Source organism: Tribolium madens, unplaced genomic scaffold, assembly GCF_015345945.1.
Source record: "Tribolium madens isolate multiple individuals breed KSU strain unplaced genomic scaffold, Tmad_KSU_1.1 Scaffold_7;HRSCAF=85;Tcas5.2_LG10, whole genome shotgun sequence".
In the NCBI taxonomy this organism is placed as follows: Eukaryota; Metazoa; Arthropoda; class Insecta; order Coleoptera; family Tenebrionidae; genus Tribolium; species Tribolium madens.
The window spans coordinates 5,385,078-5,401,263 of NW_025401050.1; the positions used below are offsets into that span (position 1 = coordinate 5,385,078).

The 16,186-nt window shown below is 34.1% G+C and overlaps 4 protein-coding genes across 4 annotated transcripts in view; 3 read left to right on the forward strand and 1 right to left on the reverse strand.

The window, feature by feature from the left end:
- The first annotated feature begins 36 nt into the window (after window positions 1–36).
- On the forward strand, window positions 37–4,033 carry LOC123009864 (DNA replication licensing factor Mcm3). The gene is made up of 10 exons (XM_044406413.1): window positions 37–202; window positions 255–576; window positions 623–753; window positions 803–1,041; window positions 1,191–1,484; window positions 1,539–1,743; window positions 1,797–1,898; window positions 1,953–2,101; window positions 3,114–3,417; window positions 3,468–4,033. Exons 1-10 carry the CDS (start codon window positions 131–133, stop codon window positions 3,996–3,998), a joined length of 2,349 nt encoding a protein of 782 aa, XP_044262348.1. The 5' UTR covers window positions 37–130; the 3' UTR covers window positions 3,999–4,033.
- LOC123009875 (RNA-binding protein 7) lies at window positions 4,023–4,686 on the reverse strand. Its single transcript, XM_044406425.1, has one exon. It carries the CDS (start codon window positions 4,423–4,425, stop codon window positions 4,039–4,041), a length of 387 nt encoding a protein of 128 aa, XP_044262360.1. The 5' UTR covers window positions 4,426–4,686; the 3' UTR covers window positions 4,023–4,038.
- On the forward strand, window positions 4,591–11,614 carry LOC123009867 (glutamate dehydrogenase, mitochondrial-like). The gene is made up of 7 exons (XM_044406416.1): window positions 4,591–4,827; window positions 4,888–5,314; window positions 9,832–10,424; window positions 10,548–10,709; window positions 10,761–10,965; window positions 11,015–11,169; window positions 11,362–11,614. The coding sequence occupies exons 2-7, from the start codon at window positions 4,912–4,914 to the stop codon at window positions 11,476–11,478; spliced, it is 1,635 nt and encodes a 544-aa protein (XP_044262351.1). The 5' UTR covers window positions 4,591–4,827; window positions 4,888–4,911; the 3' UTR covers window positions 11,479–11,614.
- Window positions 11,615–13,959: 2,345 nt separating this feature from the next.
- LOC123009869 (glutamate dehydrogenase, mitochondrial-like) overlaps window positions 13,960–16,186 on the forward strand; it is a 3,959-nt gene continuing 1,732 nt past the window's right edge. Inside the window, exons 1-3 of the mRNA XM_044406417.1 lie at window positions 13,960–14,531; window positions 14,583–14,669; window positions 14,718–14,890. Of these exons, the coding sequence (XP_044262352.1) occupies window positions 13,982–14,531; window positions 14,583–14,669; window positions 14,718–14,890 (810 nt within the window). The 5' untranslated portion in view covers window positions 13,960–13,981. The remainder of the gene's footprint in view (window positions 14,532–14,582; window positions 14,670–14,717; window positions 14,891–16,186) is intronic.

Here is a 16,186-nt window from a genome sequence, read left to right on the forward strand (position 1 = left end):
TGAAAATGACATTTGACAACTACAATACCAATATGACTCCATCAAATCCCCTAGGTTGTTTTCCCGCCAAAACTTTTCCCAGTTGTTTGTCTCATTGTTCGTTGATTTTTGTGTTAATTTGTGTCTCAGGATGGACCCCCAGGAGCTCGACCAGCGCCTCCGCGACATCCAACGCGAATACTTGGACTTTCTCGACGACGAGGTGCGTGTTTGGTGTCACAAGGGGGCTGTCGTTTTTTAACCTGTTTTCGTAGGAAGACCAAGGCAAGTACGCCACACTGGTCAAAAACATGGTTGCTGATCACAGTTTGAGGCTTGTGGTAAATGTCAATGACTTGCGGCGTAAAAATCCAACGAGGGCCTCCGCCCTCCTCACCAACGCTTTTGAGGAGCAGTCGGCGTGTCAAAAAGCCCTCAAAGAGTATGTGTACACCGTCGCGCACGATTATGCAAAGGACCACGATGAGTTTTTCATTGCTTTTGAGGGGAGTTTTGGGAATAAGCATGTTACTCCAAGGACGCTAACGTCGCGGTTTTTGGGGAATTTGGTCTGTGTTGAGGGGATTGTCACGAAATGTAGGGCTTGTCGAGGTTTTTCGAGTGTTTTTATATTGTTTTTAAGGCTCGTTGGTGCACCCGAAGGTCGTAAGAAGTGTCCATTATTGTCCAGTGACAAAAAAAGTGATGGAGAGGAAATACACAGATTTGACGTCTTTGGACGCCTTCCCCACATCATCGGTGTACCCCACTAAAGTCAGTCATGTCTAACTAGCGTTTTTTTCAATTAATTTCGGTGTTTCAGGATGAGGATGGCAATTTATTGGAGACTGAGTTTGGGCTTTCAGTTTATAAAGACCATCAGACTATTTCTATTCAGGAAATGCCTGAAAAAGCCCCAGCGGGGCAGTTGCCCCGCTCCGTTGACATCATCTGCGATAATGACCTCGTTGATAAGTGCAAACCGGGGGACCGAATCCAAGTCGTCGGTAATTACCGCTGTCTCCCTAACAAACAGGGGAGCTTCACCAATGGGATTTTCCGGTAATAATAATAATAATAATAGTAATTGGCGCTGAATTTTAAATCTGGTAACTTTTTTCTTAACGTTGAATGACACTAGTAGTTTTAGAATTTGAAGATTGGTACCAAAATTCCATTTTATTTTTCATTTTGTTTTTTAACGTTTTCAGTACTGTGGTGATTGCGAACAATGTGTCCCAATTGAGCAAAGAGGCGAACCCCTCGATCTCACGTGAAGACGTTGCGAAATGCAAGAATTTGGCAAAATCTAACAAAAACGTTTTCAATTTGTTGGCCAAATCATTAGCGCCCTCTATACACGGCCATGAGTATATTAAAAAGGCGATTTTGTGCCTTCTTTTGGGCGGAGTTGAAAAGGTTTTGCCCAATGGGACACGACTGAGGGGTGATATAAACGTGTTGTTGATTGGTGATCCCAGTGTTGCCAAATCGCAACTCCTTAGGTGAGTTGACTAGATTTTAAAATTTAGTCGATTGTGATTGGGTGTTTTTGACAGGTATGTGCTTTGCACCGCCCCTCGTGCTATCCCCACCACCGGTCGCGGTTCCTCCGGTGTGGGTTTAACCGCAGCGGTTACAACCGATCAGGAGACCGGTGAAAGGCGTCTTGAAGCCGGGGCTATGGTCCTCGCTGATCGTGGGGTTGTTTGTATTGATGAATTTGATAAAATGTCGGATATGGACCGAACTGCCATCCATGAGGTGGGTATTTTTTATTTTTTTACTTTTTTTCTATATTTTTATTTTATTTTTAGGTTATGGAACAGGGACGTGTGACTATCGCCAAGGCCGGTATCCATGCCAGTTTGAACGCCCGATGTTCGGTTTTAGCCGCCGCCAATCCGGTTTATGGAAAGGTATGTGATTGGTTGATGCGTTTCTAACTCGTGATTTGATTGGCTGTTTTCTAGTACGATCAATATAAGACACCAATGGAAAACATCGGATTGCAAGATTCGCTTTTGTCACGTTTTGATTTGTTGTTCGTGATGTTGGATTCGGTTGATGAGGATCATGATTCGATGATTTCGGATCACGTGGTTAGAATGCATAGATATAGGTGAGTTTGTGTTTTTTATGAACTTGAGTTCTTCTTTCTTCATTTATCCTTCCTCTTCCATCTTTTTTTTCTTCTCCTTCCTTCTTACATTTCTTTCTTCCTTCTTATTGCTTTCTTCTACTTTCTTTCTTTTTCTTCTTAGTTCTTTCTCCTTCTTTTTTTCCGTCTACCATCTTCTTTTTTCTTTTTCTTTTTTTTTTCCTTTTTCCTTCTTTCTTTTTTCTTCTTCTTTCTTTCTTTTTCCTGTTTTTTTCTTCCTTCTTCCTTCTTTTTCTTCTTTTTCCCCCTTCCTTCTTCTTCCTTCTTTTTTATTCCCCCTTTTTTCTCCTTTATTGATTCTTCCTTCTTTCTTCTTCTTTGTTTGTGTTATTTGATTAATTTCTTCTTCTTTCCAATTTCCATTATTTTAATTGCTCTAATTCCACATATTCTTAAATACATTATTGCTAATAACTCCGGAACTATTGGCGCTAGCGTCTTGGATTTGGGATCGTTGGAAAGCAAATTTAATTTTCTATCATATACAATCCATGTCCTACGATAAACAGTTGTAGAGAAAATTGTCAAAAATATAGAAAATATAAATCCGATTATAACTTCTCTTGCGGCTTGTATTTACTCAGAAATTTAAAAAACCTTTCCAAATTTTCAAAATAGATAATTATAACTTGTTGAATTACAGGAAACTGTAAAAAATCGATTTGATATTTCAAGGTCAGCGCATGGAAACGCTCGAAATAGCCGAATAATAACTCGAAAACCGTTCGTCGTAGAGCATGTTAACCGCTCTCGTCGTGATTTAGATCTCGGAAACTGTTTGTCGTAGAGCATTTTATCTGGTCTCGTCGTAATTTAGGGCCCAAAAACCACGTTTTGAATATTTTTGAGACAGAAATTCGTAATCAAAAAAAGAAAAAAAATTCTCGAAAAGTATAAGGCCGACGGGAAAAGTGAAACCACTTTCGGACGCCCCAAAATTATGGTTTAGTAAAAAAAAAATGAAAATTTTCAGGAACCCTGGGGAGCAAGACGGCGAAGTGCTCCCAATGGGCTCAAGCGTCGACATGTTAAGCACCATGCGCCCCGACGAGGTCGACGACGACAAAGTGACCCCCATGTATGAGAAATACGACGCCCTTTTACACGGCACAAGTCGCAAAAAAACCGATAAAATCCTAAGTGTCGATTTTATGCGAAAATACATCCATTTCGTGAAAATCCTCAAACCGACGTTGACCGAACAAGCTTCGGAAATAATCGCCGATGAGTACTCCAAACTCAGGTCGGAGGACATGCTCGAGAACCACGTCGCGAGGGTGAGTTTCGCCCCTTTCTGGGTCTAAAAATTGATAAATTGGGGTTTTAGACACAACCGGTCACGCCCCGTACTCTCGAAACCATGATCCGGTTGGCCACGGCCCACGCCAAGGCCCGCATGTCTCGCGTGGTGGCCCCCCAAGACGCCCATGCCGCCATCGAGCTGGTGCAATTCGCCTATTTCAAGAAAGTTCTAGAGAAGGAGAAGAAAAAGAGGCGCAGGAACTCTGAGTCGGACTCTGGAGAGGAAGAAATGGACGAAGAAGAGTCCCAAAGGGTGAAGAAATCGCGACAAGTGGAAGAAATCGATGAAGAAATGCCAACTCAGGAGTCAGAAACAATGGAAATTGACTCAACTCCTGCGACTATCACTAATGAGAGATTGACTCAGTTTCGTACAGGGCTCCATCGGGCCTTCCGCGACATTAGGGCGCAGTCTCTGAGTGTGGCCCGCATCCGTGACACCCTCAACACCGACAATACAGCCCCCTTCAGCCAGGGCGAAATCCAAGCAGCCATCGTCCGCATGACCGAAGACAACCAAGTCATGATGTCGGACGGAATCGTCTTCCTCATCTAACTTCAATAAAACACTTATTTTTTTTTACAAAAAAATTTATTTAATACCGCCTCCTATTCCTATAATTATTATTCCAGTTCTGTTTGTGATTATCGTATCTCTGGTAGGGCACTGGTCGGTGAGGGGCCCGATTGTGTTGCTGGTAGGGCCCCCTGTCTTGGGGAGCATCCCTCTGATTTTGTCCCTTCGGTTTCACTATAACTCGACGGTCGTAAAGTGGAGTACCGTCGAGCATACGGACAACATAACTAACTGAACACTCGTGTTTGACTGTGACGAAGCCATAAGACGACTTGCGGCCACTTTTATCGGTGGGAATCCGGACTCGTTCCAAGGGGGCCACTTGCAAGAAAAGTTCCCATAGGAGCTCCTCGGTCACCTTCTCTGATAGGTTGCCACACCAAATCGTGCGTGCTTGCTCATCCATTGCCCAAATTCAACCAAAATCAACAATTTTCAAAATTTTTGTCAACATTACATAACCTCAACTGTCAATAGTGTGCGCATGCGCAATTACATAATACAAACAAATGTGTTTTTAAATTTTTTTTATTTGTTCAGTGAGATAATATTGGGTTTTTATGTCACTTAATTAATTATCGTTGCATTTGTGTAATAAAAATATTTTGCGGTTTATTTGTGTGTCTTTTATCGGATTGCTAGTAGTGGTGTTAGAATTGCGTTTACGTAAGACGGTTAAAAATTATCGCGTTATCAGTGTGATAAGCCTGGGTTTTTATCTCGTTCGGTCCCACTTATCGTTGCATTTGTGTGATAAAAGCCCGTTTTTGATTTTTTGCGTTCATTCTTGTGACTTTCATCGCGTCAGGTTGGTAGTGGTGGTCTGAAAAGTGAGGTTAGGGGTTAATTACGTAAGCCTTTTTTTTAGTGTGTGCTGAGTCGTGTAGTCAAGATGTTGACTCTTAAGTCTCTCCCGAAGCTCAACGAGCTGTCCCCCTTGTTGAAGGTCGTCCCGTGTCTCCAAAGCCGGGGCTACGCCGACCATGTTATCCCTGACCGGCTCAAAGACATGCCCACGCACCCCAACCCCCGTTTCTTCGACATGGTCGAGTATTTCTTCCACCGGTCTTGTATCCTCGTTGAAGACAAGTTGGTGGAGGATTTGGCCAAGGTGAAGGGGAGTCGGTTGACCCTCGACCAACGCAAGGCCAAAGTCAAGGGGATTCTGACGCTGATGGAGCAATGCGACCACATTTTGGAGGTGGCGTTCCCCATTAGGAGGGATAATGGGGAGTACGAGATTGTGAGGGGGTACCGGGCGCAGCACAGCACCCACAGGACGCCTTGCAAAGGAGGTGAGTGGGGCAAAAATAGACAGCGAGAGCTCGGGCTAAAATTATCCAGAGGTGTGGCGACTGATAAATTTGCTTATCAGAGGAGTAAAAATGATAAGCATGAATGGAACTGCAAGTGCTTGAAGTTGCCTCATTCATGATAAGCGTGGGAAAAGTTTTATTTATTTCACAACACCCGGTATATTTATTTCTACGCATGAAAATTCAACGGGTTTGGGTTGGCAATTCTGAATTTGAGTCGTAAATGATTGACACTTGATTATTCGAATTTTATAGAAATATCTGCCAATCAAACGCAAAAAATGTTTATTATCATTTTCAATTAATTTAAAATTATGTAATAAAAACAGGGATTGGGGTCGGGAAATATGTCATTACATCCCACGGTCGGGAAGATATAATTTATGTCAGATTGTGTTTTGTGTACCAAAGTTACCAGACAAAATAACAAACACAAACATTATATTATTTAAACGAAGTGATATTGGGAATAAAATAGTATACAAACCGTGGTAGTGGACTATCCTAATGTATTATTTCATCACCACTTGCGAAAAATTACTGAAATTGTCAACTTACTTTTTATTATTGTTTTTGTTTATAATTATACAATAATTTTTCTTAATTTTAAGCGAGTTTTTTTAATTGCAAATACAGGGTTAGCTGTTTTTTATTATTTTCAATTAACTTAAAAAAGTATGAAAAGAATAACAATAGATTTTCAAAGTCCAATAATAAGTCAAAAAGTTGTGAAAAGTAAAAACTAAACTATAGTAATCTGTATGGTCTTTGGAGGTCGGGAAATATGTCATTACATCCGTTGATTGAGAAAAAGTACTTTGTGTAAGATTACCAAGGTTACGAGTCGGTGGTGGGCTCTAATCACACTGGGTGTAATATACTATTTCATCACCAGTTGCGAAAAATTATTAGAAAAAAAATGTTGATTTAATTTTTATGACTGTTTTTATTTTTATTTATAATTTTTTCTCAATTTTCTCTAGTTGCTGTTTTCTTGGTTCAATATTTTTGAATTTAATTACAAATTTTAACTAGAAAAAAGTCAAATTTTGTCAAAAAAATGTATTATCTATAGTTTGAAGTGATCAAAATAATTTGTTCAATTTTCGAAAACTGTGTGAAAATCATTAAATTTTGATTTCAGATTAGAATTTTACTTTTGATTTTTGTATACCAAGGTTACGAGACAGAATGACAGAAACACAAATATTATATTATTTAAACCAAGTGTTATTGCGAATAAAATAGTATACAAAACGTGGCTCTAATATAACACGGCTCTAATGTACTATTTTATCACCAACTACGAAAAATTACTAGAAAAAAATGTCAATTCGTTTTTTATTATTGTTTTTGTTTTTATTCATCTTTTTTTTGTATTTTAATAAATTGCATTACATTTTTAGCGACTTTTTTAAAAATTGCAAATACAGGGTTAGCAGTTTTTTATTATTTTTTATTAACTTAAAGAAAATATGAAAAAAAAAACTAATAATAATAGATTTTCAAAGTGCAATAATAAGCCAGAAAGTTGTGAAAAGCAAATTAGATATTCAAAAACACTAGTAATTTGCTTTTTGGAGGTCGGGAAATGTCATTACATCCCTTGGTCGAGAAAAAGTACTTTATTTAAGATTAACCAAACTGGGTTGTAATACTATACTATTTCATCACCAGTTAAATTAAAGAATTAAATTATTAAAAAAAAAATGTTACATTTTTTATTGTTTTTGTCTGTATTTATAATTTTTTCTCAATTATGTTAAATTTCAGTTAATCGTCTGTTTTTTTTTTGGTCCAATATTTTTATTTTAACCCGAAAAAAGTCCAATTTTGTCAAAAAAAATTTGAATTGATCAAAATAATTTGTTCATGAAAAATGTGTGTGAAAATCATCAAATTTCGATTTTAGATTATACTTTTATTTTTGTTCTTTGTTTAAAACATCAAATTTTTCGAGGTTTTCAACATCTTTAGAAATAATTCGTGCAAGTGACATTTTATTAAACTCGTATTTGAAATATTCCTCTATTAATAATTAATACGAAATGAATAAATAAAAATTGATAGCAGCGCGTGATGAAGCAAGAAATTAGTTAAAAAGTTGCAAAATCCGATTGTTTATTTTTTTTATTATTTGCAAGAAACATATAATTTTAACACAATTACAAATAATTAACTCAATAAAAAAGTTTCGAGTGCTGTTTCCGCAAATTGTTATCTCTCACACACTAATCAATTAAACCATCGTGTTTTCAAATTACATATTTGATTAATACTTATTTAATCTCCGGTATCAAAGTGGTACATGATAACACTTGATACCTGTTAACGTAAAAATAAACACAAACCGATTTTTGATTTGCGTCATATTTATCATTTATTTTTCACGAAAACTTGTGATCCTTTACGCAACAAGGACAATAATAATAAATTTTCACCTCGAAACGAAACTACAGATCGATTTTTTTCTCTACAAAAACCACTCGAATAAATTCAATGACAACGTCCTTGAATATTAATGAAATGTGTTTAAAAATAAAACAACACTCGAGTGGTTGGTAACATTTGTTCTACAATATTCCTTATCACTTAATTATCAAATTACATTAAATGAAACGATGGGAAAAATTTTAAACGAAAGGTTATGTAAATAATTAATTGCAGTCGGTTTTTTTTCGAGTTTTTTCTTGTTTTTTTGGCAACAGTCAGAAAGTTATCATGTGCAAAAATAAACTATAAATAAAATTGAGATTGTTTCCAACGCCAGGGAGCGATTTTTATAGTGGAATTTGTGTACCCCTGACAAATAAATATTAATCACTTTGTATCATGGAATACAATTTTTTTTTAATATTTCGTATGTAATTAATAGTAAAAAAATTAATGATTTAGAAGCTATATATACTAGTTTTTTGGGTCACCCAGTATAGTTGTCAATAATTTTGAATTGAAACTTTTTTCACTTTATTTTTATACAGGATGATCTTTAAAAAACGGCATGCGTTGTAGAATTTTTATTTATGGCCTAATTTCACAAATAAAAAAATATTTTTCAAATTCGTTTAAATGTCATTATTTATTTTCGGCTAAAAATCACCCTGTATACAGTGTGAGTCATGAAAAATCTTGTCACATTTGAAGTATACTTTTAAAAGAAAATGTAATATTTTGAAAACTGTGAAAGACAGAAAATTAATTTAATAAAATTGAATTAAAAATTACCATTTTTTTGGTAACACCCTGTATAAATAAATTATATTGAACAATATACCAATGCTCTGTTTACCAACTTGCGAATTTTTACTTTTTTATTCTTAAAACTGAAATATTTAGAAGGATTTATGATACAACATGTGCATATTTTCAAATTTATTAAAATTCGTTAAGTTGGCAACGCTGCAAGTGAAATTGAAAAATAGAACACGGTTGTATAAAACTCTTCAAGGCAAATGGGATTATGAAAACAATACGTAGATTACCATTTTTTGCAAAAAAAATTGACGCTGTCCTGAAATTATGAAACATTCTGTATGATTGAGAATTGCAATTTTTGAATAGATAGTTTATTATTGATATTATTAGATTATTTAATAGTTTTGTTACTGCATCATTGACTCACCCTGTATATAATTTAAAAATAATAATTTGTAAATTTTTTGCATATTTACTCGTTTTTTTTTATTTTTTATCAAAAACATTTTGTATAACTAATTACCAATATTACTAATGTTCGGTATTTTAATTTCTTACAAATATTACTTAGGTATAGCTTGTTCCAAATCTGGTGGCGAACTGACGTTGTCAAAAATGACTGAATTTTGACACTAAACATATGTTTACTATTAAAAAAAATATTGTTCATAGGCGTCGTATGAAATAATATTTCAAAACCACTGTTATTCTTTAAAACATTATAATAAGTAGGTTCTCGTACATAAGATGAAGAATAATGAACAAATTATTAAATTGTTAACGCATGAAAAGAATTTTCAAAAATGATATTCCTAACAATCTTTGTCTTCAAAATTTTTAAAGAAAAAAAGTACGCCCATGTATTTTTTTATCTTAAGCAAGTGGGCGCACTCCAAGTGTCTTTTCTGTCACTGTCAGTTCGCCACCAGATATGGAATAAGCTCTAATTGATTAATTCAATTAATAATCAAGAGTTGTGCGTATTATTGGTTGCATAGCTAAAATTTTGTTTTATTTTATTTTTATCAAAAACGCCTTCAGTCTCAAATTATTAGTCGCCTGATGATCGTTAATGTAATTTGTTTACACATAATACTCAAATAATTAATTAATTTGATTAATTAGAAAAACACATGAATTACTGGTTGCATAACTTGTAATGTGTGTTGGGTTTTTTACCAAAAACACTGTTCATAAACTAACGGTTAGTTATTTTAATTCCTTTTATACAGATTTTATTTAGATAATAAATAGAATGAGAAAATTAGTTTTGTTGGTTGCATAATGCATTTTTTTTTCAGGTATCCGGTACTCGATGGACGTGTCTCGCGACGAAGTCAAGGCCTTATCAGCCCTAATGACCTTCAAATGTGCCTGCGTCGATGTGCCCTTCGGTGGTGGCAAAGCCGGTATTAAAATCAACCCTAAAGAATACACCGAACACGAACTTGAAAAAATCACACGTCGTTTCGCTCTCGAATTGGCGAAAAAGGGTTTTATTGGTCCCAGTATTGATGTCCCCGCCCCCGATATGGGTACAGGAGAGAGAGAAATGTCGTGGATTGCCGATACGTACTCAAAAACCATCGGTTATCAAGATATTAATAACCACGCCTGTGTTACGGGCAAACCTATCAATCAGGGCGGTATTCATGGGCGTGTTTCGGCTACTGGGCGTGGCGTTTTTCACGGATTGGATAATTTCGTCAATGAGGCGGCGTATATGAGTCTGTGTGGGACCACGCCTGGATGGGGCGGGAAGACTTTCATCGTTCAAGGGTTCGGTAATGTGGGGTTGCATACTATGAGGTATTTGCACAGGGCCGGAGCGAGGTGTATTGGAGTGCTGGAGCACGATGGGTCGATTTATAACCCCAATGGGCTAGACCCAAAGGTAAGAAAAATAATTTTATGCACTTTTTTCTGTCTCTCGGACCTCAATTCAATTCAAGAAATTCATGTTTCAAACTCGACCCAATAAAATTTAATTAAAAAAAAACCTTTTTAATGCTTGTAGGAATTGGAAGACTACAGGATGACCAACGGAACAATTGTGGGTTTCCCCGGTTCCAAGGCCTACGAGGGTGACAGTTTATTGTACGAAGAGTGCGATATCCTGGTCCCTGCGGCCACCGAGAAGGTCATAAACAAGGAAAATGCTCATAAAATTAAGGCCAAAGTAGGACCGTTTTTTTTTTTTTTTCAAAAAAATAAATACATTTTTTGTTAGATTATCGCCGAGGCGGCTAACGGCCCCACCACTCCCGCCGCCGATCAAATCCTCATTGAAAAAAATATTCTCGTGATCCCCGATTTGTACATAAACGCTGGTGGTGTAACAGTTTCGTTCTTCGAATGGTTGAAAAATATCAATCACGTGTCCTATGGAAGACTCACTTTCAAATACGAGAGGGATTCAAATTACCACTTGTTGCGTAAGAATTTAAAAAAAATGAGAATTTTTGGCGAAAATTGGGGTTTCAGAATCGGTGCAGGAGTCCCTCGAACGCAGATTTGGCAGTGTGGGGGGCAAAATCCCAGTGACCCCCAGTGAGTCGTTCAGTAAGAGAATAGCGGGGGCTTCCGAGAAGGATATCGTGCATTCGGGGTTGGACTACACCATGGAAAGATCGGCCAAAGTAAGAGGTTTTTTTTTTAATAACAATAATAATAATTTTTTTGTGGTGGAGAAATCGGGGGGCAAGTTTTGTGTTTTGGTAATTTTCTCATGTTTCGTTTTCGTTTTTTTCAGGTTTTTGGTGGTGGTTGACGAGTAAAGGTTACGTCACTCATTTCTTGACTGAAAATTAATTTTGTGTTTTTTTTTTCAGGCGATTATGAAAACCGCAATGAAGTTCAATCTGGGCTTGGATTTGAGAACGGCCGCTTACATTAACTCGATTGAAAAAATCTTCAATACTTACTCAGAAGCTGGACTTACCTTCTAAACCATTATTACGCAAAAAAAATTTTTTTGAAATTTGTTTACCAGTATTTTGATCGTGCACTTGTTCACTCATTTTATGTACATAATACTTAACGCCAATTGTTATTGATTTATTTCAATAAAATTTCGATGGTTAATTATTGTTTTTTTACCAGCTCCAATATTATGAAAGATATTTACTTCTTAAGATTTCAAAGTTAGATTTTGGAAATTTACTGCTTAAGATCAGCATTCTATTGCAAAAGTCTTGAAGATCAATTATTACTTTTCAAGATTTTAATTTAAGTTCTAGAGGATTTGAAGATTCAAAAATTCAAGAATTGTATTTTCTAATGACTCAAAATTTTGAAAATTCTGACGTAGTAGAACTATTTGAATTCTAAGATGCTAAAGATCTTGACTCCAAAATTCGAGTTTCGACAACAAAGCTTTTTTTCTATGCTTATTTTTACTTCGACGGCTTTTTTAATCTAAAATTTAATTCTAAATATTCTATTATCTATTCCAGCTCTAAAGATTTTAAATATTTCTTTTTTAATAGTCTAAAATTCCTAAATATTAAGATTCTAGAAAAAAATAAAAAGATTCCAAAGTATTCTGATGTTTGGAGATTAGTGTTTAAGGTTTTATGATTTTAAAGATTCTATGGATTAGGGATTACTTTTCAAGATTAAAGATTTGAGGATTCTAGAAATTCAAGAAAGATTTAGATTTGAGATATCTATTTCTTTGTGCTCTTGAAAATTCTGGAGTTACAAAATTTATTTTTCAAGCCCCTAAACTCCAAAATGTTATTGATGTATACAGGGTGCGCCAGAACTCGCGCCCCAGAGAAAAATGCCATATAAAGTAAGATAACAGGAACATGGAAAAAATGTTAAAAAAATTTTATCTATAAAAATTTCGAAGTTATGAGGGTTTAAAATTTGCACTTTGACTCAATTTATTTCTGTTGGAAAAATACTTTTTCTAGTTTTTTTGCTCTAGGCTATTAAAAGAGGAAACAAGGAAGCTGTATCCAAAATTGTAACTCTGTTCATTGTTATTTGTGGCTTTTATTGGTAAAATTTTTGTCCCTTTACTAAATAATTGTAAAAAAACATATACAAAATCATCATTATCATTAAATGGATATAAAAAAATGTCAAATGTCAAAAAATAAATGTCAAAATTTTTTGACAGATAGAATTTTTTAAACATTTTTTACAAGTTCCTGGTATCTTACCTTACTTGAAAATTTTCTCTGGGGGCGCGAGTTCTGGCGCATTCTGTATTTCTAAAGTTTAAATATTTAGTTACTTTCAAATTCTAAGATTCCGAAATACCAAAATTCTAAAGGTTTTACAGATTCAGAATTTCAAGAAACTTATTTGTTCATCTTATTAAAGAATTTCAACATGTGAAAACAGCTTTTTAAACTAAGATTTTAAATGTAAAATTTAATTCTAAAGATTCCGGATATCTAAAAATTCTATTATGTATTCCAACTCTAAAAGATTTTGAGAATCAAAAAGTTATTGTTATTAGATTCTAAGATTTTGAATACTTTTTTTTTAATATTCTAAAATCCCTAAATATAAAGATTTTAGAAAAAAAAATTAAGATTCCAAAGTTATTCTAACAATTTTGATCTTTGGAGATTAGTGTTTAAGGTTTTATAATTTTAAACAAGATTCTATGGATGGAAGATTACTTTTCAAGATCAAGGATTTGAAGATTCTAGAAATTCAAGAATTGTGTTTTTTGAATTCTAACGTAGTAGAGAACTCTTCAAATTCTAAGATCCTAGAAAACTTACATCTAAAATTTGATTTTCTTATTCAAAGATTTTAAAATTCTAAAGATTCAGAATTAAGATATCTATTTATTTGTGTTCTTGAATTCTGGAATTTCAAAATTTATTTTTAAATCCCCAGCTTTAAAATTTTTTGATGTACATTTCTAAAGTTTAAAAATTTATTTAATTTCAAGTTCAAAGATTCCGAAATTCGAAAGGTTTTAAAGATCCAGAAATTCAAGAATCTTATTTTTTCAACATGTGAAGACAACTTTTTAAATTACAAGATTTAAAAAAAAATAATTTAAAATTCGTTTCTCAGGTTTAAAATTCTAAAGATTCCGGTGTTATGTATTCCATGCTTTTAAAAATTCTAAAAATCAAAAATTTGTTTTTCGAGCTCTTAGATTATGTGATCCTAGACAATATAAAAAAACAAAATTTCAAAGCTACCAAAATTCTAATAATTCTTAAGTTAAAAAACTCATCATTCTTAAAGATTCTGAGTTACAAATCTATATCTTAATTTCTAAATTATAGTTTTAAAGATGAAATCTTAAGATTAAAGATTCTTAAAAAAGTCTACTCAACACTTTTGAAACTGGTATTAAGATTTACAAATCTATTGAGTTTTAGTCCAAAAAACTCAAAACATATCCAGTCCTGCCACCCTTCCTTCATCAAGTTGGTAAAAATCACCAAAAGTCACATTTCACTTTTGACACAAATGTCTTTGAAACTCCCAAAATCCCATTTTTCTTACGAGATCCCCGAACGCTACCGCAACTCCTTTTACCTCGTAAACGCCGCCTTCTTCGACCAAGTCAACTGGTACCTCCATCGCGCCTACGAGATCTGTTTCCCGAAACTAGTTTCACAAGTGAAAAACCACGAACCGAACCTAACCGATTCTCAAGCGGTTCGAAAAGTGTCTCAAGTGATCGAAATTTTGGACCAGTGTAACTCCCTCATCGATGTCCGGTTCCCCATCCAGCTTGAGAATGGTACCAAGGAGATGGTACGTGGGTTCCGGGCCCAACATGGCTTGTATTCCGGGTTTGGTACTTGTTTGGGTGGTTTGAGGGTGAAACAGGACTTGACACGTGACCATGTCAAAGCTTTGGCGACTTTAGCGACTTATAAACATGCTTGTATGGGGGTGAGACTTGCTGGGGGGCATGGGGGGGTCAAAATCAACCCCCTGAATTACAAACCAATTGAATTGCAAAGAATCACGAAGAAATATGCGGCTGAACTGTACAAGAAGGGGTTTTGTGGTAATTTTTTGTCAATTTAGGGATTTTTAAGCCGAAATATTGTCACACTAGATGGAGAAACGGACATCATTGAGCCTGATACCAACGTTGGGGAACGCGAAATGGCGTGGATCGCCGCCATTTTTCCGCAGGATTATGGTTGGTTTATTTTTAGTTACATTTTTAGTATTTTTTTTTCTCATTTAGAGAAAGTTATGGTAGCTGGCAAGCCTGTCGAACTTGGGGGAATTAAGAATTACGAGAAAATGACAAGTCAGGGGATTTTTTTTGCTTTAGATTACTTTTTGAATAACGACGACATTTTGGAACGGATTGGAATGTCAAAAGGGGGACTCGAACACAAGACTTTTATCATTCAGGTGTGAAAAACTCTCAATTCCATAAAAAAGTATTTCTTTTTATTAGAATTCAAAAATTTTGGAATTTTAAAATCTTTAAAATCAAACAAAAATTGAATTTTTGAGTTATAGAATTTTCCCAATCATTAAATTTCGAGCATGATTTGATTTACTACCTTAAATCTAAAAATCGATTTTTCAGTATCATAAGAATTTTTAAATTTTCAAAAAAGTTCTAAGATTCCGAAATACCAAAATTCTAAAAGTTTTAAAGATCCAGAATTTTAAGAATCTTATTTTTTCATCTTATTAAAGAATTTCAACATGTGAAGATAGCTTTTTAAACTAAGATTTTACATCTAAAATTTAATTCTAAAGCTTCCGGAGATCTAAAAATTCTATTATGTTTTCCAGCTCTAAAAGATTTTGAGAATCAAAAAGTTATTAGATTCTAAGATTTTGAATATTTCTTTTTAATATTCTAAAATCCCTAAATATAATCATTTTAGATAACAATAAAAATTTTGAGATTCCAAAGTTCTAACAATTTTGGTGGAGATTAGTGTTTAAGGTTTTATAATTTTAAAGATTCTATGGACTGGAGATTACTTTTCAAGATCTAGGATTCGAAGATTCTAGAAATTGTGTTTTTTGAATTCTAACGTAGTAGAAAACTCTTTAAATTCTAAGATGCTAAAAAACTTACATCTAAAATTTGATTTTCTTATTCAACGATTTTAGAATTTTAAAGATTCAGAATTAAGATATCTATTTCTTTGTGTTCTTTGAAATTCTGGAATTTCAAAATTTATTTTTAAAGCTTTAAAATTTTATTAATGTAAATTTCTAAAGTTTAAAAATTTATTTGCTTTCAAGTTCAAAGACTCCGAAATACCGAAATTCTCATTGGAATGTCAAAAGGGGGACTCGAACACAAGACTTTTATCATTCAGGTGTGAGAAACTCTCAATTCCATAAAAAAATATTTCTTTTTATTAGAATTCAAAAATTTTGGAATTTAAAATTTTCAAACGCGTTCCAAAATTCTAGAATCTTTAGGATCACATTATTTAAACTTTAGAATCTTTAAAATCAAACAAATTTTGAATTTTTGAGTTATAGAATTTTCCCAATGTTTAAATTTCTAGCATGATTTGATTTACTAAACCTTAAATCTAAGAATCAATTTTTCAGGATCATAGGAATTTGAAATTTTCAACAAATTTTTAGAAATTCAAAATTCTAGAAAACTAAGACTTGAATCTTCAAATATTAGAATTTTATAAACCTAAATTTCAAAATCATAAAATCTTAAAT

Bases quoted from the DNA above. Each gene is read 5' to 3' on its own strand.
- LOC123009867 (XM_044406416.1), top strand. From the start codon at position 4,912: ATGTTGACTCTTAAGTCTCTCCCGAAGCTCAACGAGCTGTCCCCCTTG. The intron at 10,710-10,760 runs GTAGGACCGTTT...ATTTTTTGTTAG, and splicing joins CTCATAAAATTAAGGCCAAA to ATTATCGCCGAGGCGGCTAA. The intron at 11,170-11,361 runs GTAAGAGGTTTT...TTTTTTTTTCAG, and splicing joins CCATGGAAAGATCGGCCAAA to GCGATTATGAAAACCGCAAT.
- LOC123009864 (XM_044406413.1), top strand. From the start codon at position 131: ATGGACCCCCAGGAGCTCGACCAGCGCCTCCGCGACATCCAACGCGAA. The intron at 1,485-1,538 runs GTGAGTTGACTA...TGTTTTTGACAG, and splicing joins GCCAAATCGCAACTCCTTAG to GTATGTGCTTTGCACCGCCC. The intron at 1,744-1,796 runs GTGGGTATTTTT...TTTTATTTTTAG, and splicing joins ACCGAACTGCCATCCATGAG to GTTATGGAACAGGGACGTGT.
- LOC123009875 (XM_044406425.1), bottom strand. From the start codon at position 4,425: ATGGATGAGCAAGCACGCACGATTTGGTGTGGCAACCTATCAGAGAAG.